The sequence below is a fragment of the Ornithorhynchus anatinus genome, chromosome X1 (genome assembly GCF_004115215.2).
Source record: "Ornithorhynchus anatinus isolate Pmale09 chromosome X1, mOrnAna1.pri.v4, whole genome shotgun sequence".
Classification (NCBI taxonomy): Eukaryota; Metazoa; Chordata; class Mammalia; order Monotremata; family Ornithorhynchidae; genus Ornithorhynchus; species Ornithorhynchus anatinus.
In genome coordinates this window covers 3,977,082-3,999,014 of record NC_041749.1, presented here as the reverse complement: position 1 = coordinate 3,999,014, position 21,933 = coordinate 3,977,082, and the positions used below count along the sequence as shown (strand labels likewise).

Genomic DNA, 21,933 nt, shown 5'->3' with positions numbered 1-21,933 from the left:
CCTCCTCAAAAATCTCCAGTGTTTGCCTATCCACCTCCATATCAAACAAAAACTCCTCTCCATTGGCTTCCAAGCTGTCCATCCCCTTGCCCCCTCCTACCTCACCTCCCTTTTCTCCTTCTACATCCCAGCCCACACACTCCGCTCCTCTGGTGCCGCTAACTTTCTCACTGTGCCGCCACCTTGCCTGTCTCTCCACTGCCCCCTGGCCCACATCCCGCCTCTGTCCTGGACCACCCTCCCTCCTCAAATCCCACAGACAATGACTCTCCCCCTCTTCAAAGCCTTACTGAAGGCCCATCTCCTCCAAGAGGCCTTCCCAGACTGACCCCCACTTTTCCTCATCTCCCACTCCCTTCCGCTTCGTCCTGACTTGCTCTCTTTGTTCTCCCCCGACCCCTAACCCCACAGCACTTATGTATATATCAGTAATTTTATTTATTTGCTGAATTATATTTTCCAAGTTCTTAGTACAGTGCTCTGCATACAGGGAGGACTCAACAAATGCAATTGAATGAATGAATTTATTTGTATCATATAAATTTATTTGTATTTGTTTTATGTCTCCCCTCATCTAGGCTCTGAGCTCACTGTGCGCAGGGAATGTCACTATTTATTGTTGTACTTTCCCAACTGCTCAGTACAGTGTTCTACACACAGTAGGCAGTTAATGTATATGATTGAATAAATGAATGAAGGTATAGATTGGAGGAGGGAGAGGCTGGAGGGTGGGAGACCAGAGAGGGAGTGGAAGCAATAGTCTTGTCAGCAGCAAGACCAGGTCTTGTGCCGGGGTGTGTGTGTGTGTGTGTTAGTTTGTGTGGAGGGGAGAGGGGTGGATTCGGATGTTGTAAAGAATAAAACCTGCAAGACTTTTGCAGTGGACCGGCTATGCATGCAAATCATATTTGAAAACAGCTCAATAATGATCCCGGGTAGGTCTTTTGGGGTTAACATTTTCCCAAGTGACATATGGAGTCTGGCTAGCTTATATTTCTTTTCTGCTTTCACAGGCCCTCAGATATTTTAGCAAGGGGCAGAAATTAAAAAAATAAATAAAATTCAGTGAAGGCCGACTTGAGTTACAGAACTGCTCGATGGGGGGAGAATGAGGCTAGAGATAAAAATCGTGTCATTCCTGTGGAATAATGTGTTTGAGCTCTAACACCTGGCAGGGGGATGAATTATTCAAATCCTCCTTTGCTTCATCTTTTCCTTCAAAGCGAGTGCTCTACATGTTAGCTTTTCCCATCATTTTCCATTTCACACAGATACTAGAGGAAATATACCTTTATAATTTCAACTTAGCCATTTTTTAAAAATGATATTTGCTAAGCACTTCCTGTGCGCCAGGCACTGTATTAAGCGCTGGAGTAGATTTAAGATGACTGTTGAGAAGCAGCGTGGCTCGGTGAAAAGAGCCCGGGCTTGGGAGTCAGAGGTCATGGGTTCTAATCCCAGCTCAGCCCCTTATCAGGTGTGTGACTTTGGGCAAGTCACTTAACTTCTCAGTGCCTCAGTTATCTCATCTGTAAAATGGGGATGAAGACTGTGAGCCCCACGAGGGGCAACCTGATCACCTTGTATCCTCCCCAGGACTTAGAACAGTGTTTTGCACATAGTAAGTGCTTAACAAATGCCATTATTCTTATTCTTATTATTGTTATCACTATATGATTCTTACCCAGATGCATGAAATGAGACATGGGCTTGTTCCAGTTTGGCCGTTGACTCTGAGCCATCATTCTTAGTGATCCTCTGTTCTCTGCACTACAAACCATAACCAGGAATATAGATTGGGTGAGCACGGTGTACAAGGCACTGTGTGCAAAATAATAATGGTGGTGTTTGTTAAGCGCTTACTCTGTGCAAAGCCCTGTTCTAAGCGCTGGGGGGATACAAGGTGATCAGGTTGTCCCATGTGGGGCTCACAGTTTTCATCCCCATTTTACAGATGAGGTCACTGAGGCACCGAGAAGTGAAGTGACCTGCCCACAGTCACACAGCTGGCAAGTGGTGGGGCCGGGATTCGAACCCATGACGTCTGACTCCCAAGCCCGGGCGCTTTCCACTGAGCCACGCTGCTTTGTATTGCATAGAGCACTGTCCTTAGTGCTTGGGAGCGTTCGGTAGAATTAGAAGATGCCATCCCTTCCCTTTATGAGCTTAGAGTCTAAGCTGGAATCTGGCTGGGTGAAAACCTACGCACTGATGCCTAATGCAGTTTTACTCTCAATTTTGTCTTTTCTAGGAAGTGAGTGAAATTTATCCTCAGAAACCTGAAAAGACTTCAACCAAAAAGGAGAATTCAGTGTTTTATGCCAAGAAGGGCCAGAAGCAAGGTTTTTCAGATCATTTGGTCACAGAAAAAAATCCAGGTAATAAGAAGCAGCCACCAAGTGTACTTCAGCGCAACCGTAGAGTTCTTTCAAGGGCATCCCTATTAGCTAAGGGCTACTGGTCACTTTCCACAATTTTCTGTAAAATCGAAGTTGTTTCTTCCTAAAACCCCCAGTATTTTCAATAAAATGAAATGATGGAGCCTTGGGAAGGTCTCCTAGATTCACTGAAGCATCAACAGTTGAACATACAAAAGTAGATAGCGGGTGTTTAATTGGGAGATCCCTGAAATTCTCTTAAGAATAATTGTGGTATTTGTTAAGTGTTTACTAAGTGCTAGGCACTGTACTTAATGCTGGGGGCTGGGTACAAGCAAATTGAATTGGACACAGTCCCTGTCCCCCGTAGAGCTCACAGTCTTAGCCCCCATTTTACAGATGAGGGAAGTGAGGCACAGAGAAGCATTCTTAATTGAAACTGCCATCTTTCCCCTTGGTGTCATGTAATTTTGATCCTTGTTATCATTGTTCCTCAGAAGGGGGTGTGTTCAAAGCCCGCACTCCCCGGAAAGAAGTCCAAGGAGCCCCCTACGTCAAAGATGACAAGCACGTGCAGGTCGATGTCCCCATTGATCAGGTAATGTTGGGTTAGACTTTACCATTGCCTGAATTACAGGAGTTCAAGTATGTCGTCTGTATTTCCATTTTTTCCATAAGTTAAAAAAAAAAACCCAAACAAATCAACCCCAAATTTTTTTTTTTTTTTGCCAGAGGTCAATGACAAATGCTTTGTGAGGGGGCAGGGTCTGTTTGAGAAGAGAGGTATTGTCGGATATTGGGTTTGTCTCCTGGACTCATCCACTCTGCTCTCCATCTACTCACCAATTCATCCCGTCATCTCCCAATTTCTCTTTTTCATCCCTCCAGCCACTGGTTGTGGCCTAATCTAGCTCCCTCCCTCCAATCTCTCTTCCTCTTTCCTTCTCCTTCTTCCTTCCTCCGTCCCTTCTGCCCTTCCCCCCTCATATCCTCCCTCCATCCCTTCCTTCTTTTCTCTCCCTCCTTTTTTACTCTTTCCTTCCCTTCCACTTCTTTCTCTCTTTTCTTTCCAACCTCTTTCTCCTCCTCTCCCCACCTGCTTGACCCCCTTCTCTCTTCCCCTCTTTCTCTCTTCCCCCTTCTCTTTCCCCCCTTTCTCTCTTCCCCTTTTCTCTCCCCCCCTTCTCTTTTCCCCCTTTCTCTTCCCCCTTCTCTTTTATCCTCTTCTCTCTTTCCCCCTTCTAATAATAATGATGCTAATAATAATAATGTGTTTGTTAAGTGCTGACTATGAGCCAAGCACTGTTCTAAGCACAGAGGTAGACACAGGGGAATCAGGTTGTCCCACGTGGGGCTCACAGTCTTAATCCCCATTTTACAGATGAGCTAACTGAGGCACAGAGAAGTTAAGTGGCTTGCCCAAGGTCACACAGCAGACATGTGGTGGATCCGGGATTAGAACCCATGCCCTCTGACTCCCAAGCCCATATGCTTTCCACTGTGCCACACTGCTTCTCTCTTCCCCCCTTCTCTCTTCTCCCTTCTCTCTTCCCTTTTTGTCTCTTATTATCCTCTTCTCTCCTATTCCCTTTTCTCTTCTTCCTTCTCTCTTCCCCCTTCTATCTCCCCCCTCCCTTATCCCCTTTCCTCATATCCCCTTATCTCTCATCTCCTTCTCTCACCTCCCTCCCCTTATCCCCTCTCCTCTTGTCCCCTTCTCTCTTGCCCCCTCTCTCCCCCCAGATTACCTCCGTTTATCAACTACCTCAATGTCTGCTAATCCAATTTTGGTTTCCTTCTCACCTCTTTTAAAACAAGAAGAACAAACACTGAAAAATCCATTCCCTCGAACAATGAACTTTTTCTACAATTTCTTCTTTAGTAATCAATCATTTATCACTTTGTGGCTCTATTTTTAACTCCAGTTATTTTTGAATCCTCTAGTGTATTTTTTAAGTCTATTATACTTTCTCAATATGCGCTTCCATTTCCTCTTAACATTTAGAACACCCTTTTAACATGATCTCTCCTTCCATAAATTCTAACACGCTGTTGGTTCTTGACATAAATTATCCAGAAGGCGTGATTACTGATGTTTTCTTTTTCTCGAGATCCCTTTTAGCGTTTATGAACCATCTTTATTTCACATTTCAACCAATAACTTTATGCCAAATTCTTCACTTGGAATCTCCTTTTTTTTTTCTTTTGAAACTTCTCTGGGGTTTGATCTTTTTTGAGTCACATTTCACCACCCTGCTTAAGGAGCAATTTTGACCCTCCTATGGATTGTTGGTGTTAGTTAAGATAATGCTTATGTTACTTTTCTGCTGAAGCTAAGAGTCCGAGGGACCTAGGTCTTATTCCCGGCTCTGCCACCTGTCCGCTGTGTGACCTTGTGTAAGTCACTTCACTTCTCTGGGCCTCAGTTACCTCATCTATAAAATGGGGATTAAAACTGTGAGCCCCATGAGGGAGATGGACTGTGTCCAACCTGATTAGCCTGAATCTTCCTAGCACTTAGTATAGTGCCTGGCACATAGTAAGCACACTTAACGAGTGCCATACAAAAACCAACCAACCAAAAACAATATCCTCCCTTCTCCTCCTCCTCCTCCTTCTCATTTAACCTCTCTGGACCTTGGAAAGGGTCAATATAGGGAGAACTCTATTCCTGGAATTCATCCCAGGATCACTCCTGGAAGCAAGATGAATCACCCAGTAATAGCTCGGTTCCAAAGTAGAACTCGTAAATAAGAAGTCGATTGCTAAGAAGAAACGAAATTCTGTCTTCGCAGCAAACTCAAGGGTCATTGTGGGCAGTAGCCTAGCTCTGGTGGTCCCACCTTTAGACGGCCCATTGACACCATCCAATTCATCCCAACGGTGGAGTGTTCGGTTAAAAGTGATGTGTTGCCTTGAGCCAGGGGGAAGAGCCAATAATCAGCCTTCGCTCTTCTCCTCAGAGCTCTGATGAGCCATGAAAGATGGGTAAAAACAAATGAAGAACTATGGATTCACTGGGGTGAGAGGAATGGGATCAGCCAGGCATTTCACTCAAACAAAAGACTCATCAAACACTGTCTGTTGAAGGAAAAAGCAAAGTAGCAGGTTGGATTCCCACAGGAACGGCCTATGTAAAATAACTAAATCAGGGCTGCTGGCCACGGGCATCTCTAGAAGGGAAACCTGGATTTTATGTCTGTAAAAGGCTGCATGATGTGTCTTCAGATGCTTCGTCCTCATTAAGGCTCTGGGAGGAGCGTCATTATTTTGACAGCCAAAATGTTACGGCGTCTCTCGAGTATTTTCTGTGGAAAATTGGACAATTCTGTTGTGCCCGTAGTGGTATCCAGAATAGGCACTCACTTGCATTTCTAAGGAACCTAGACACGTAAAATCGTCTCGATTAAGTAACCTATTTTTTAGCAGGTTTTCCATCTAAAAGGAACATTTTTTTCCCCCTCCAGATGCCAGCTGAGATGATAAAAGAAGAAGAATACACCAGTGAGGCGGTTGCCACTCCTAGCGGCGACAAGAAGGTGAGTCTGGTTGGTTTCCTTACTATTTTGGAGCAAATGACAATTCTCTGGCAACTTTGATATATTCCTCAAATCCCAAGGGTTGGCAGGTAGTGGAAGGAAAAGGGACAATATATACTAACTTGAGAGTCCTCCAGGGAGCCTTCCCTGAATAATTTATCATCAACTCACCCAGTTCTTCTTCCTTTCTGTGCCCCTTCTGCACCTGGAACCATACCCCGTAATGATGATGACATTGATGGTCTTTGTTAAGAATTTACTATGTGCCAAGCAGTGTTCTAAGCGCTGGGGTAAGATACAAATCACCAGGTTGTCCCATGTGGGGGTCACGATTTTAATCCCCATTTTACAGATGAGGGAAATGAGGCACAGACAAGTTTAGTGACTTGCCCAAAGTCACACAGCTGGTGAGTGGTGGAGCCGGGATTAGAACTCACGCCCTCTGACTCCCATGCCCGTAATCCCTTGTTACTCCACTCCCACAGATTTATGTGAATATTCTGAATCTCTACTATTTGCCCTAAGCTGCATCTATTTAAATATCTCTCTCCCCCTTTAGATTGTTAGCTCTCTGTGGGCAAGGATCATATCTACCAACTCTGTTGTACTGTACACACCCAAGTGCTTATTACAGTGCCCACCCTCAGGAAGTGCTCAATAAGTATCACTGAATGATTGATATTCTTATACAGTTCTGCTTCGCCTTTTATTTTAATCTCATACTACCCCCGCTAGATTGTAGGCTTCTTGAGGGCAGGGATCATGTCTAGCAACCTTATTGTACTCTTTCAAGCACTTAATACAGTCCTCTGCATACAGTTAGCAGTCAAAAAATACCATTAATTTTTAAATGAACTCAGGTCATTTTCTATTGCCGGATAGACTTTTTTTTTCCTTAAGAGGGCACATCCCATTTTGGCCTGCATCGATTCATGTTTGGGGGAAAGTGGGTAAACCAAAGTACAGATTCCACTGTAGATTTTAACCAATTCCTGGCCCGAAAATCAAGTTTCAAATGACAGGTCAGGGGTTTAGTCTCTGGTTTCAACGAGAGCAAACCCGAACATGTAGGTGGTCCTGTGTAAACACGCATTGAAAATATTCACAGATTTTGATCAGGGGAAACTCTACACGTTACTCTGTGAAATCGTAGGAGTTTTTAGATTATACCTGCTCTTTAGATGGCAGTAGAGACGAATGGAAAATATCCAATACCTGGAGAGTTTAACATTTGTTTTCAGGTTCCTCTATCCTATTTTGAGATGTAACATAATATCAACATTCTGTATGTTGCAGTAACACAGCGAGCAGGATTATATGTTCTTCTCGGTGTCAATACCACCAAGTAATCTCTGACACAAAAGATATGACTCGAGGAAGTTTTATTGAATTCAAACCAACACACAGTTCATTGAAAGAATAGAGTAAGTTATTTTTCCTAACTCGGTTGTGGAATTTTTTTTTCTTTTGGCCTGGAGTCCTTTTTCTTTAACCCAGAATCCAGATTTAATAGTATTAATAATATTTATTAAGTGCTCACTGCATACAGAGTATCACACTAACTGCTCGGAAAAAATACACGGGGGATCGTTAGATTGAGTTACCTGCCTGCAAGGAACTCACAGTCTAAAAATAGGGTGGGATGGGGTTTGGAGACAGAACGAGTAGGAAAAATGAAATAGCATAAAGACAAAATGGTAGAACAGGACGGAGTCCAACAAGTCCAGTGGGAAAGGGGATCGGGAAGAACTTTAGAGCACTCAATAAATCAATGGTATTTATTGAGTGCTTACTACTTGCAAACCACTGTACTACTTCACTCTGCTGCCCTGGATGATCTTTCCACAGAAATGCTCTGGGCATGTCACCCCCCTCCTCAAAAATCTCCAGTGGTTGCCCGTCAACCTTCACATGAATCGAAAACTCCTCCCCCTTGGCTTCTAAGCTGTCCATCCCCTTGCCCCCTCCGACCTCACCTCCCTTCTCTCCTCCAGCCCGGCCCGCACACTCCGCTCCTTCCATTCTCCATCTGCGCCCACTCCCTTGGAGAACTCATTCACTCCCATTTCCTACTCCTACCTCCTCTGTGTGGATGATACCCAAATCTACATCTCCTCCCCTGATCTTTCTTCTCTCCAGCCTTGTATCTCCTCGTGCCTTTGAATATCTCTACTTGGTCCTCCTGTCACCTCAGACTTAAAATTTCCAAAACAGAGCTCCTTATCCTCCCATCCAAACCCTGTCTCCCCCAGACTTTCCCATTACTGTAGACGACATCACCATCCTTCCTGTCTCTCAAGCCTATAACCTTGACATTATCCGTGACTCCTCTGTCATTCAACCGGCATATTCCATCCATTACTAAATCCTGTCATCCCACCTTCACAACATCGCCAAGATCTGCCCTTTCCTCTCCATCAAAATCACTAACACGTTAGTATAGTCGCTCATCATATCCCACCTAGATTACTACATCAACCTCCTTGCTGACCTCCCAGCCTCCTGTCTCTCCCCACTCCAGTCCATACTTCACTTTGCTGCCCAGATCATCTTTCTGTGAAAACATTCAGGACATGTCATTCCCGCCCGACCTCCCCCCCAGATCTCCAGTGGTTGCCTATCGACCTCCATATCAAACAGAAACTCCTCACCATTGTTTTGGTAGCACACAAGATGAATTATGGTTCAAATGATATTAACTTATGAATCGCCCCTCCTTGCATCCATTGAAGAAAATCACCATTTTACTTTATATTTTTATCTAAAACCCCTCTCTCACACGTTTCCCTCCCCAAATCTGACAGCTCATAGCTCTCTCCACATTCCTTTCCTGAAATCCCACCTTCTACAACAAGCCTTCCTCAGTTCATTTCCCAAAGCTGTAAAAACTTACCAGTCAATTCCACCGCTTATAAAGTCATTTTTATCCAAGCTCAGAAATATTGCATATCTGTTTATTCAACTGCACACTGTTGTTTGGAAATGTGCCATTTTGATCAATCAGTCGCTTTCTCACCGCCTATTATAATGCATTGAAATCCACTTCAGAAGATGCTCGGTAGATACAAATACTACTAATAACCACCACTACAGTTATCACTATACCAGTTCTCACTCAGGAGAGGTGGTCTTTGAAGCCAACATTTTTCTTTCAGTGGCAGGAAGGGGCAGGCAACTTTGTGAGCAAAAATGTAGAGTTTGGGGAGCTGGATGGTTGTCCCGTTTAGAAGCTGAACTTCATTCGGGGCTACCCACAACTCCAACTCAGAAAAAATTCCGAATCAGAACCCACACCGTGCTCTGAAAAAGTTGTTTAATCACTTGGAGGTGCCTCAAGGTGGATACTTGAAAAATGAGTCTCGTCCTTACCTCCATCCTCCTGGATATGGTGACTTGGCGGGAGCTACGTAGCACATTCTAGCTGAGAGGATGCAAAGTGCTTTCAGGAAAGTAATACCGATGGTATTTATTCAGTGTGTACTCCATGCCGAGCACTGTGCTCAGCAGCTGGAAAGGGCAGAGAACTGGGAGCCGGATGACCTCGGTTCTAAAGTCGGCCCGGCAGACTTGCCTGCTGGGTGACCTTGGGCAAGTCTCTTAGAAGTACTGGGCCTCAGTTTCCTCATTTATAAAATGGGGATTCAGTGCCTGTTCTCCCCTCCCTCTTGACTGTGACCCCACCTGTGTCCATTCTGCTTATGTCGTATCTACCTGAGCACTTAGCATGGTGTTTGACACATAGTAAGCACTAAACAAATAGTATTCTTCTCCTTCTTATTGCTACTTCTGTGTAAGTTTGTTATGGTTAAGCCATGTGTCTGCTACTTCAGTTGTGTTGTAATAATAATAATAATAATAATGTTGGTATTTGTTAAGCGCTTACTATGTGCCGAGCACTGTTCTAAGCGCTGGGGTAGACACGGGGGAATCAGGTTGTCCCACGTGGGGCTCACAGTCTTAGTCCCCATTTTACAGATGAGGTGACTGAGGCACAGAGAAGTGAAGTGACTTGCCCAAAGTCACACAGCTGACAAGTGGCCGAGCCGGGATTCAAACCCATGACCTCTGTCTCCAAAGCCTGTGCTCTTTCCACTGAGCCACGCTGTTGTACTCGCCCAAGTGCTTAGCTCAGTGCCCTGCACGTAGTAAGCTCTCAGTGAATACCACTGATGGATTGATATCATGGCTTGGTTCAAGATGATGAGATTGGACAGAGTTGCTATCTCACACGGGACCTGCAGCCTAAGAGGCAGAGAGAAGGGGTAATTTATCCTCACTACATCCATTCAATTACTCAATCGTATTTATTGAGATTTATTGAGATTGAGATGTATTAAATAATGCATTTATTATTTATTCATTGCAAAACACTGTAATAAGTGTTTGGGAGAGTACGATATAACATCGGATATATTCCCTGGCCACTGTGAGCTTTTAAAGACCGGGGAACCGAGGACCGAAGAAACTGTGAATTGCCCAAGGTCGCACAGTTGACCAGTGGCTTTGCCGGGACTAGAACCCAAGTCTCGTGACTACCAGACGCATGCCCTTTCCACTAGGCCACACTGCCTCTCCATTACTTTATAGATGGTGCTTCTGAAGAGTATGAAGGTGCACAGCTATAGGAATGTGTGTTCTGCTTGCTTGTCATTAAGAAGCGGAGATGATTTGCAATTTCACTTTGTGACTTACTCTCGGGGGCACAGAGCTATCTGGGCTGTAAGGGTTTTGCTTTCATTTCAGAAGGATCGGAGATAAAATAATATTTTAAAAGGTGCTTTTCACCTTCAGAAGGTTTTACCAGCATCAATTAACCATTCCTAATCAACCCTGACCAAATTAGGCACTTGTAGCATTCTTTTTTGTCTCTTAAACTAGATTTTTATCAGCATTAATTAACTAATTTGAATAACCCCACTGTGAGATAATAAAGATGAAAATCATATTTCCCTTTTTCATCCCCTTCTAATTACATTGATGGCAAGCCACTTTAATGCTTGCAAACTAACAAAAATGCCTGCCAGCCTCTTACTCTTTGTACTTTGATTTCTCTGCTCTTTCAATGGAAAAATGAAATGAGAGTAAAGCAGGCGTGGTAATCGTTCCAAGACTAGATTTTTTTCAGAGGAGATGCTGTTAATGAGAAAGTGATTAGTTTACAGTGGGTGTTCAATAAGTAATCATGAATAGTCATGAGAAGCAGCATGGCCTAATGGAAAGAGAACAGACCTGGGTGTCGGAGGATCCCGGCGTCCTGATCCCGGATCTTCCACTTGTTGGCTGTGTGACATTCGGCAAGTCGCTTCTCTTCTCTGTGCTTCTGTTACCTCATCTGTAAAACGGGGATTAAGTCCGCTAATGCAGAACAGGGACTAAAGTGGGGCCAGTCAACCCAATCTATTTTTTTTTTCCGTGATTACTATGTGCCAGGCACTGGGCTAAACGCTGGGATGGATGCAAGCTAATCAGGATGGACACAGTTCCTGTTCCACATGGGGTTGATGATCTTAACCCTCATTTTACAGATGAATGAACTGAAGCACAGAGAAGCAAAGCGAAACTTGTCCTAGGTCACGCAGCAGGCAAATGGCAGAGCAGGGATTAGAACCCAGGTCTTCTGACTCCCAGGCCCGTGCTCTCTCCGGCTTCACTCCTGGTGGGCAGTGGATGCTGTTACCACCATCTTCCTCCCCCCATTTCTCTCCCCACTGTTCTTCGTAGCAGGGGCCCTTGGAGCCAACTGGATCCCCCTTGTGTCCTAGGAATAGGGATGAGTTGAGGTGATTCCTTCTGGAAGTTTGGGCAGAACTGAAACTCTCCCCCAAATGTGATGGACCAGTTGACAGCCTTTTTCTCCGCTGAGCCCTCCTAAAATTCCCCCTCCTCCTGCAAGTCTTCCCCATTTGGTTACCAGCAAATGAGTCATGTCACCCAACATTCACCTCCAGTTATTTCCCTGTTTATACCAGTTATACGATGTTTATACCCATCATTAGCACTTGGGTGCCTGTATGTGCGTATAACTTCTCTGGGCCTCAGTTACCTCATCTGTACCTCAGTACCTCATGTGTACCTCATGGGGATGCACACTGTGAGCCTCAGGTGGGACAACCTGATTACCCTGTATCTACTCCAGCGCTTAGAACATTGCTCTGCACATAGTAAGCGCTTAACAAATACCAACATTATTATTATTATTATTCGGTCCGGCGATTACTTCATTCTTTCTGATTCCAATACTTATAGACGTTTTTATCTTTATCAGTTCTGTTAGATGGGAAGCTCCTTGAGGGCAGGGAATGGTCTTGGGATGCTATTGTACTTTCCCAGGCACATAATATAGTGGATTGTACTCAATAGGGGCTCAACAAATATTCCTATTATTCCTCTTCTCTGTCCTCCTCCTGGTCCTGAATCAAATCTAAGTGGCTTCACTGATTTCAGGACTGTTGGGAGCTGAACAATTATTTGGCTCATGTGGCTCTTGGCTGTTACCTCATGGTCAGGGATCGTGTTTGATATTGCACTCTCCTAAGCGCTTCGTACAGTGCTTTGCACACAGTAAGCACTCAATCAATATGATCGAATGAATGAATGATGCTTTTGGAAAAAATAAAAAATTCACTTCTGGAACAGCTGATCGTGGCATGCTTTTACGTCCACAAAAAAAAGGAGCCTCTGAAGATCCTGAAAGTTATCAACGCATACATAACTCTGTTTCTTCCGTTAGGGAGAGGCATTGATGCTAATGAGCTTGATGCAATTTGATGGAAAGCAAATGAAAACAGGCTGGGATTGTTATTAATATAATCTCTGGTGCTTTCACCCTCTACCCCATCCCAGAGTCGAAAATAAAACTCAGAGAAATTGGAAACCATTAAGGTGTGTGGTAATAGGTGTCACGATTCCCTCTGAAAGGCGTTGAGAAATTTGCCAAGTAAAATCTCCTTTAGTAGTGATAATAATAATAATTGTGATATTTGTTAAGCACTCACTATGTGCCAGGGACTGTATTAAGCGCTGGGGTCAATGCATTAGACAACAGCCCTGATTTGTTATAGGTCTCCTTTCTAACAACTATGCTAATGGAGTTCAGCTTGGCCAAAAAGATGCGGTTTCAAAACCTCTCCATTACGCTGCGGATTCGTGAGGTAGCAACAGACACCGAAAGCAGAAAGAAAGTTCTCTTAAAAGTCTTTATTGGATGGACAAGGTGTCAGCTTCGGCTGAGCAACGTTCTTCCACAGGGAGGAGATCAAATTGTTTTTGAAAGGTGTTCCATTTTTGTAATACAGCTCCACTTCCTTCAAGGGAATTTGGAGTCTAAAAATTGTTTCAATTTTAATTGTTACTTTTAAATGCTAAAGTGATTTTTGGGGTTTTTTTTTCCATTAGATTTCAAGCTCTCTTGGGGATGCGATGTGTTATTTCTGCCCTGTGCTTCCCAAGTGTCTAATACAGTGCGTTGAACAGAGCATCTAGTACAGCTGAAAATGCTCTCAGTCAAAACTACTGCTATTGTTTTTAGGAAATAATAAGAATAATAATGCTGGTATTTGGCAAGTGCTTACTACATGCAGAGCACTGTTCTAAATGCTGGGGTAGATACAGGGGAATGAGGTTGTCCCTCGTGAGGCTCACAGTCTTCATCCCCATTTTACAGATGAGGGAATTGAGGCACAGAGAAGTGAAGTGACTTGCCCACAGTCACACAGCTGACAAGGGGCAGAGTCGGGAAAGAATGCACTTACGATTATTACTATTATCTTCCCCTCTCTCTCCCAAATATCCGCTCTTGATCCCATCTCCCTGGAAAGTGACAGAATACGACACCAAAAAGCTGTCCCATTGGTACTGACAGTATAACACAAGATTGTGCACTTAAGTCACGGTCTTAGGTACTTTGCATATTCAATTTCAGGATATAATTTTGTATAATGCATTCAATAGATTTCCGTATTTAGATTATGTCCAGTTGACTAGGCTTGAAGATTGCTAAGCAGAGTCGTCTTTCATTTTAATGGAAAGGGGCTTAAAAGCAAATTGCCTTTTAGTTGTTTTTTTTTTTTTTAAATTTTAAATCGTGGGCAGATTTGGTTGGGCTATCTCTGAATTGCTTGGGTAGAATATTCTAGTTGCTTGATTTTAGAAGACCCTTGAAGTCTCAGACAGTGGCTTTATCTCTGTTTTGGTTCTTTTATCCTATCCCACCTTGACTTCTGCATCAGCCTCCTTGCTGACCTCCCTGCCTCCTTTTTCTCCCCACTCCACTCCACACTTCACTCTGATGCCCGGAACGCTTTTCTAAAAAACTTTCAGTTCACGTCTCCCCTCTCCTCAAGAACGTCCAGTGGTTACCCATCCACCTCCTCATCCAACTGAAATTCCTTACCAACCGCTTTAAAGACCTTAATCGCCTCGCCCCCTCCTATCTTCTTTATTTCCTCCTACAATCAATATCAACCCACCCTCCGTACCTCGATCTCGTCTTTCTCTCTAGTAGTCAAGAGCTAAGAATCATGGGTTCGAATCCCAGCTCTGCCTCTTGTCAGCTGTGTGACTGTGGGCAAGTCACTTCACTTCTCTGGGCCTCAGTTCCCTCATCTGTAAAATGGGGATTAATTGTGAGCCTCACGTGGGACAACCTGATGACCCTGTATCTCCCCAGCGCTTAGAACGGTGCTCTGCACAGAGTAAGCGCTTAACAAATACCGACATCATTATTAAGAATCAAAATCATAGAACTATAGACTGAAGAAACGGCATGGTCTAGTTGAAAGAGCAGGGACCTGGGAGTCAGAAGACCTGGGTTCTAATCCCAGATCCACCACTTGTCTGCTGAGTGACTTCAGGCAAGTCACTTAACTTCTCTGTGCCTCAGTTCCCTCATCTGCAAAACAGGGATCAAGACTGTGAGTCCCATGTAGGATATGGACTGTGTCCAACCTGATTATTTTGTATCTACCTCAGTACTTCGTACAGTGCCTATGGTAAGTGCTTAACAAATGTCATTTCTTTTTTAAAGCGGCTCTGTGGGATTTTCTAGCCCCTCTGTCTTTTAGCCCCATGACTCCGGTGTCTGTTCACCTTTCTAGTCAAGCAGTGTTTTCCTAAATCCAACCCAAATTAGTCCTGCTTTAATAGAAGCCCATTTTCTTGTGTTTATTCCTGTTGGGAAGGTCTTCAAATTTCCAAAGAGGTTTAAGTCAGTCCTTTGACTTTTGTTCAGTGGGTGAAGCAACAGCATTTCCCCCTGGATTCACTTTTCTAACGATCATCTTTATTGAATGCTTACTATGTGCAGAGCACTGAGCTAAGAGCTTGGGAGCGTACAAAATAACAGACACATTCCCTGTCCACAACAAGCTTACAGGCTAGAGGTGGAGAGAGACAATGAGAAGCAGCATGGCTCAGTGGAACGAGCCCGGGCTTGGGAGTCAGAGGTCATGGGTTCGAATCCCGGCTCTGCCGCTTGTCAGCTGTGTGAACTTGGGCAAGTCATTTAACTTCTCCGTGCCTCTGTTACCTCATCTGTGAAATGGGGATTAATACTGTGAGCCCCACGTGGGATAACCTGATCACCTTGTATCCCCCCTATATAAATAAGTAAATTATGGATATTTACATAAGTGCTGTGGGGCTGAGGTTGGGCGTGGGAGACTGGTGAATAAAGGGAACGAATCAGGGTGATGCAGAAGGGAGCGAGAGAAAAGGAAATGAGGGTTTAGTCAGGGAAGGCCTCTCGGAGGAGATGGGCCTTCAATAAGGCTTTGAGGCTTCGGGGAGTCATTATCTGACCCTTGAGTCATATTTGAGAAGTAGTGTGACTTACTGGAAAGAACCTGAATCAGAGGTCCTGGGTTCTAATCCCAGCTCTGCCACTTGTCTGCTGCGTGACCTTGGGTAAGTCACTTCACTCCCTCATATGCAAAATGGGGATTTAATACCTGTTCTCCCTCCTACTTAAGATGGGGAGCACATGCGGGATGTGATTATCTTGTATCTACCCCAGCGCTTAGTACAGTACTCGGCACACAGCAAGTGCTTAACAAATACCACAGTTATCATTGTTATCGTTATAAAGATGATGACGTTTGCAGTTCATCTCTGGGTCCCTTCTGGGCAGAACAGGACACATTTTGACCTGTGAAGAATAGAGCGAGGATAATTTCTTACTAGTCAGATAAACTAGACTCCGAATTCACATCGTGATTCTTGGGCATCAAACTCATATTACTTTATGACTACTGTATTGGCTTCGGAGGAAAGAAGCATATCAGCTGGGATGTAGTGGGAGGAGGTCGAGGATAAGTAGGAGATCAGATTTGCACACTCCTCTGGATTATTTGCTACCCAAATATCTTCAGGATACTTGGTGATGTTAAATTGCTTTTACTGTAGTTTATGCGTTTGAATTATAAATAACTTTTGAACTCGAGGTGTTAAGCCAAGTTGTGGCAAAGAATCAAGCTCCAGGAAAGTGTTAATGAAAATGATGAGAGAGAAAACCCACATTTTAGAAATTCTGGCATTGACTGAAATAAGAACTATAATTCTGGTTAATGGTATTTGACTTGCTTGTTTCATCTCATACATTCTGCTCACACAGAGTCAGGCATTGAAAGTCTTCGCATAGGTGATTAAAATGTGAGGATTATTTTCAATAAATTTCGGCGCTGCTCTTACGACGGTATTAAATTCACTTGATTGAGGACTCGGATTAAGGGTGCACTGAAGCAGAATTGTATAAGAGCCTGGGAATGGTAAACATAAACTAGAACTCCAAACGAGTGCTCTAAGATGGATTTCAGAGGAAGTCATGCGGTCAGCCCGCTAAAGACAATTTTTCTGCCCTTTCTCGTAATGATATTGGTATTTGCTGAGCACCCACTGGGTGTAATGCACTGTACTAGGAGCTTGGGAAAATGAAATAGGAGCACACGACCCACGAAGAGTTTACAGTCTAATGGGCGAAGACGGGCATAAGCACACCTATTAATAAAGTGACTGGAGTAAATCATAATAATAATAACAATGTTGGTGTTTGTTAAGCGCTTACTACATGCAGAACACTGTTCTAAGCGCTGGGGTAGATACAGGGGAATGAGGTTGTCCCATGTGAGGCTCACAGTCTTCATCCCCATTTTACAGATGAGGGAACTGAGGCACAGAGAAGTAAAGTGACATGCCCACAGTCACACAGCTGACAATAATGGATTGTACACTTGTTTTACATATGTTTCAGTACTAGACGGGAGACGGCTGAGTCGTTATGACGGGTGAGATGAGGATTAAGGTGGGAGGGCTTCATAGAGGAGATGACATTTTAGGTGGGCTTGGAATGAGGGAAGAGCTGGAGATTGTTAAGTTTGAGCTGTCAAATCAAGAAGGCTCCAATGTTCTGTCTACATTCTCCCCATCTCAAATTCCAGGCATTCTAGAAATGTTCATTTAAAAAAAAATGGTATTTATAAGCACATAACACAGAGAAGAAGTTAACACAACTTCTTACAACAGGCAAGGGGAAGGGCTGGGATTAGAACCCAGGTCCTTCTGACTCCCAGGCCTGTACTCTATCCACTAGACCACTCTGCCGCTCATCATCAGTCTCCTTTGCTGGTTCTTCATCGTCCTTTCACCTTTTAGCTGGGGGAACTCCACACATTTCTCTTCTGGGTCCTCTACTCTTTTAGTTTTATACTCATTCTCTTGGCAAACTCCTCCACTTGCTTGGTTTCCGCTACAACCTCCATGTGGATGATGCCCTAACCTACCTTCTCAGCTGTCTTCCGTTCTCACATTTCCTTCTGCCTCCAGGACATCATCACATGGATCACTTGTGGGCATCTTAAAAACTCAAATGGGTAAAAAAAGAACTCCTTCCTTTTTTTTTTAATGCTACTGGCTAATTATGAAGTTCCAGGCACTGGACTAAGAGCTGGGGTAGATACAAGATCATCGGATTGGACAGTCCCTGACCCACATGGGGCTCACAGTCTTAATTCCCCATTTTACAGGTGAGATAACTGAGGCACAGAGAAGTTAATCACTTGCTTAAAGTCACACAGCAGACAAGTGGTGAAACTAAGACTAGGACCAAGGTCCTCTGCCTCCAAGGGTTGTGCTCCTAAACACAGTTCTCCTCCTATCCTTCGCAATTCTCCTTGTCCCAGAACCCCAGAACTTGGGTGACATCCTTGACTTTTATTTAATAAGTGGCATTCATTTATTCATTCATTCATTCATTCATTCATTCAATTGTATTTATTGAGTGCTGACTGCGTGCAGAACACTGTACTAAGTAAGCTCTTGGAAAGTACAATTCAGCAATAGAGACAATCCCTGCTCAAAGCGGGTTTACAGTTTTGAGAGACATCAAAGCAAGTAAATTGGCATCAATACAAATAAATGAAATTATAGATATATACACATCTGGCCTAGTAGAAAGAGCACAGACATTGGAGTCAGAGGAACTGTGTTCTAATCCCCACTCCTCCACTCACCTGCCGTGTGATCTAGGGCAAGTCGCTTAACTTCTCTGTGCCTCAGTTCCCTCGTTGGAAAGATGGGGATTACAACTGTGAGCCCTATGTGGGACTGGGACTGGGTTCATCCCAATTTTCTCATGTATACCTCAGCCCTTAGTATATTGTCTGACACATTAACAAATACCACAACTATTATTAAATGCCATTAAGAAAAACCCTTCAGGATTGACAACCTGAGTGCAAGAAATGATTCTAGTGCTAGTGGCTGGCTCGGAGCCACTGTCATTCTCAGGTCCGTATACCTCGTGGAACAACGTTGGAAAGTTGGTTCAGAAAACCTTCCCCCGATGGACCAGACCAAACAGGTGGAACTGTGTCTCGAACCCAGGTCTCTGGATGGCCAGAGCAGAGTTTTTCCCCTTGGACCAACGGCATGGCTGAAAATCGAATCAAATTAGCAAATGGAATCAGTCAAATCTCTAACTCTCTCTCACAGTCCTGGGTCCTTCCCTTTTCCTTTCTCTTTTCTTCTTCTTCCCCTTCCATCTCTTGCCTCTGGTGTCATGTGGCTAAATGTAAGAAATAGGCTCAAGTCCAAGAAGGCTGGAGTAAACACTGAAATGTGAGAAATTGATTTCTCTCTCGGCTCTCTTTTAAGGATCTTGTTGGAATTCTAAATTCCCCAAACTATGACATGCACAAATGATTGAGAGTATCTGAGTAACGAGGAATTTTTCATCTGTTTTTTCACCATCACCTCCAGTTGATCTGCAGTCACAAGGCCCCACCTGGAATATGGCTATTTTCTTGCCAGATTGAGCCGTAATACAGGAGATTTGGGTGTATTAGAAATCTAGCATAGCCAGAATGACCAGTTTCTGTGTTCACAAAAGCAGAGTGGCCTAATGGATAGAGCCTGGGAGTCAGAAGGACCTCAGTTTGAATCCCAGTTCCGCCACTAATCTGCTATGTGACCTTGGGCAAGTCACTTTACTTCTCTGTGCCTCAGTTCCCTCATCTGTAAAATGGGGATGAAGACTGTGAGCCCTTATGAGGGGCAGGAACTGTGTCCATTCTGATTAGCTTGTACCTATCCCAGCAAGTAGAACAGTGTTGAATATGTAGTAAGCGCTTAACAAATACTTGAGAAGCAGTGTGACAGTGGGTAGAGCACGAGACTGGGAGGCAGAAGAACCTAATCCCAGCTCCACCACATATTTGCTGTGTGACCCTGAGCAAGTCACGTCACTTCCTGTGCCTCAGATATCTCACCTGTACAATGGGGATAAGAATGTGAGCCCCATATGGGACAGGGACTCTGTCTGACCTGATTAACTTGTATCTACCTCAGCGCTTAGAACAGTGCACGGCACATAAGAAGCATTTAACAAATACCATAATCATTATCATTGCACATAGTAAGGGTTTAACAAAGACTATAATAATTATTATTAGCAGTAGTAGTAGCAGTAAACCGGGTCATGGTTCTAAAAATTAGATACAACGTTTCAGTGGGAGGCTCAGTATTCCCTCAGGTGAATTTCTCTGTAGTAAAAGGTAAAAGCACAGAAGAGAGTCACATATACCTTTAAAAATATTTAAAAATGATCAGCCAATGAGCTAAATGAATTAGCAAGCAGTTAATTTTTCCTTTCATAAATCCAAAAATCAATGTGCAGAAACCAGAACCAATATTTCTAGAGTGAGTGTGCAACTCCCGTTGGCGATATTGGGTTAAGAGAGCTACAGAAGTTAAACGTGCCCCAAAATCCATAATAAAATTTACTGTTTCTATTCGCTCCACCGGTCATGCGGGAGAAAGCTTCCATTTAATTAATATTGCCAGAACTGCCAATAAAACGAGGATATTTTTGATCAAGCACTCCGTCGTAGAATTTTGTGCTAAAAGTCTATGCAACATTGATTATTTTATCGACGTTTAAAATTCATAGCCTCGTTGGTCTCTACTCCTTTTCACTCTTTATTATCTGGCTACCATTCTGTCACCACAGCTGAGTCTCTCACTGCCTCCATCTCCGACAGGGTCAATATTGATCAACGTAGAAGTCTCAGAAGCTAAGTATAAGTCATCAATAATGCTAAGTGGGATCATGGTGAATCGAATATTACACACTGAAACTTTCAGATACCGAGGGAACATATATACAAATGGATGTCTTTACACAGATCTAGAATTATGGCATAAAATCAAATCAAATTCTCATCAAAGAGAGTTGGCCTTTTAGTTCAAAACTCAAAATATCCACCGTAACGCATTGGATAATGAAGCTGAACAAACGATTTCATAAGTGAATCCGAGGCTTTGACTGATGCCTGCAAATGAAACAGACAGCATTAGCTACTTGTCGTTCTTAAACTCATCAAACTCTTTTTCAGGACCTGATTTATGGAGGTGTGCGGTATGAGGGTGATGGATTAAATTAATAAAAAATATTCCAAGAGGAGTCAGCCAACCTGCTTCATTTCAGCACCCCAGAAATGAAATCAGGTGTTATTTTGTGTTTTTTTTAAAATGGTATTTGCTAAGCACTTTCTATGGACCAGGCACTTTACCAAGTCCTGTAGTAGATACAAGGTAATCAGGTTGGATACGGTCCCTGGCCCGAATAGGGCTCACCATCTTAATCCCCATTAATCTTAATCTTAATCCCCATAAAGGAGCGAAATGTCTGAATTGGGTTATAGTAATAATAATAATGTTGGTATTTGTTAAGCGCTTACCATGTGCCGAGCACTGTTCTAAGCGCTGGGGTAGACACAGGGGAATCAGGTCGTCCCACGTGGGGCTCACAGTCTTCATCCCCATTTTACAGATGAGGGAACTGAGGCACAGAGAAGTGAAGTGACTCGCCCACAGTCACACAGCCGACAAGTGGCCGAGCCGGGATTCGAACTCATGAGCCCTGACTCCAAAGCCCGTGCTCTTTCCACTGAGCCACGCTGCTTCTCCAGTAGTAGTAGTAGAGTTGTGAGGTGACGTAGGAGAAAGCAAGGTGATTGTTTCAAAGCCGACGGTGAGGAGTTTCTCTTTGATGTAGAGGTGGAAGGGTAACCGCTGGAGGTCCTTGAGGAGTGGGGAAACATGGATGGAACATTTTTTGTAGAAGAACCATCTGGGCAGCGGAGTGAAGTATGGACTGGAGTGGGGAGAGGCAGAAGACAGCGAGGCCAGCAAGGAGGCCGAAACGGTATTCAACGTGGTAGCAATTTGGATGGAGTGGAAAGGGTGGATTTTAGCGATGTGAAGGTTGAGCCAGTAGTCAAGGTGAGATTGACCATTTGGGTTGAATGAGCGACAAGGGTCAAAGATAAAGCCTAGGTTATGGGCTCGTGAGGCAGGAAGGATGGTGGTGCCGACAACAGCGATGGGGAGGTCAGAGGGAGGACAGGGTTTGGGTGGGAAGGTAAGGAGTTCTGTTTTGGACGTGTTAAGTTTGAGGTGACAGCGGAACATTCAAGTAGAGTTGACCTGATGGTCGGAGGAAATGTGAGACTGCAGAGAGGGAG

At 43.9% G+C, this 21,933-nt stretch overlaps 1 protein-coding gene across 2 annotated transcripts in view; it reads left to right on the top strand.

Moving 5' to 3' along the window:
• Positions 1 to 21,933, top strand: part of DCDC2C (doublecortin domain containing 2C) — an 82,228-nt gene that overhangs the window by 42,405 nt on the left and 17,890 nt on the right. The window contains exons 7-10 of one of the 2 annotated variants that reach the window (XM_029050041.1): positions 2,252 to 2,378; positions 2,876 to 2,976; positions 5,846 to 5,917; positions 7,214 to 7,359. In XM_029050041.1, coding sequence (XP_028905874.1) covers positions 2,252 to 2,378; positions 2,876 to 2,976; positions 5,846 to 5,917; positions 7,214 to 7,216 — 303 coding nt within the window. In that variant the 3' untranslated portion in view covers positions 7,217 to 7,359. Of the gene's footprint in view, positions 1 to 2,251; positions 2,379 to 2,875; positions 2,977 to 5,845; positions 5,918 to 7,213; positions 7,360 to 21,933 lie in introns of those variants that run through there. The other variant, XM_029050040.1, reaches the window with a different exon arrangement.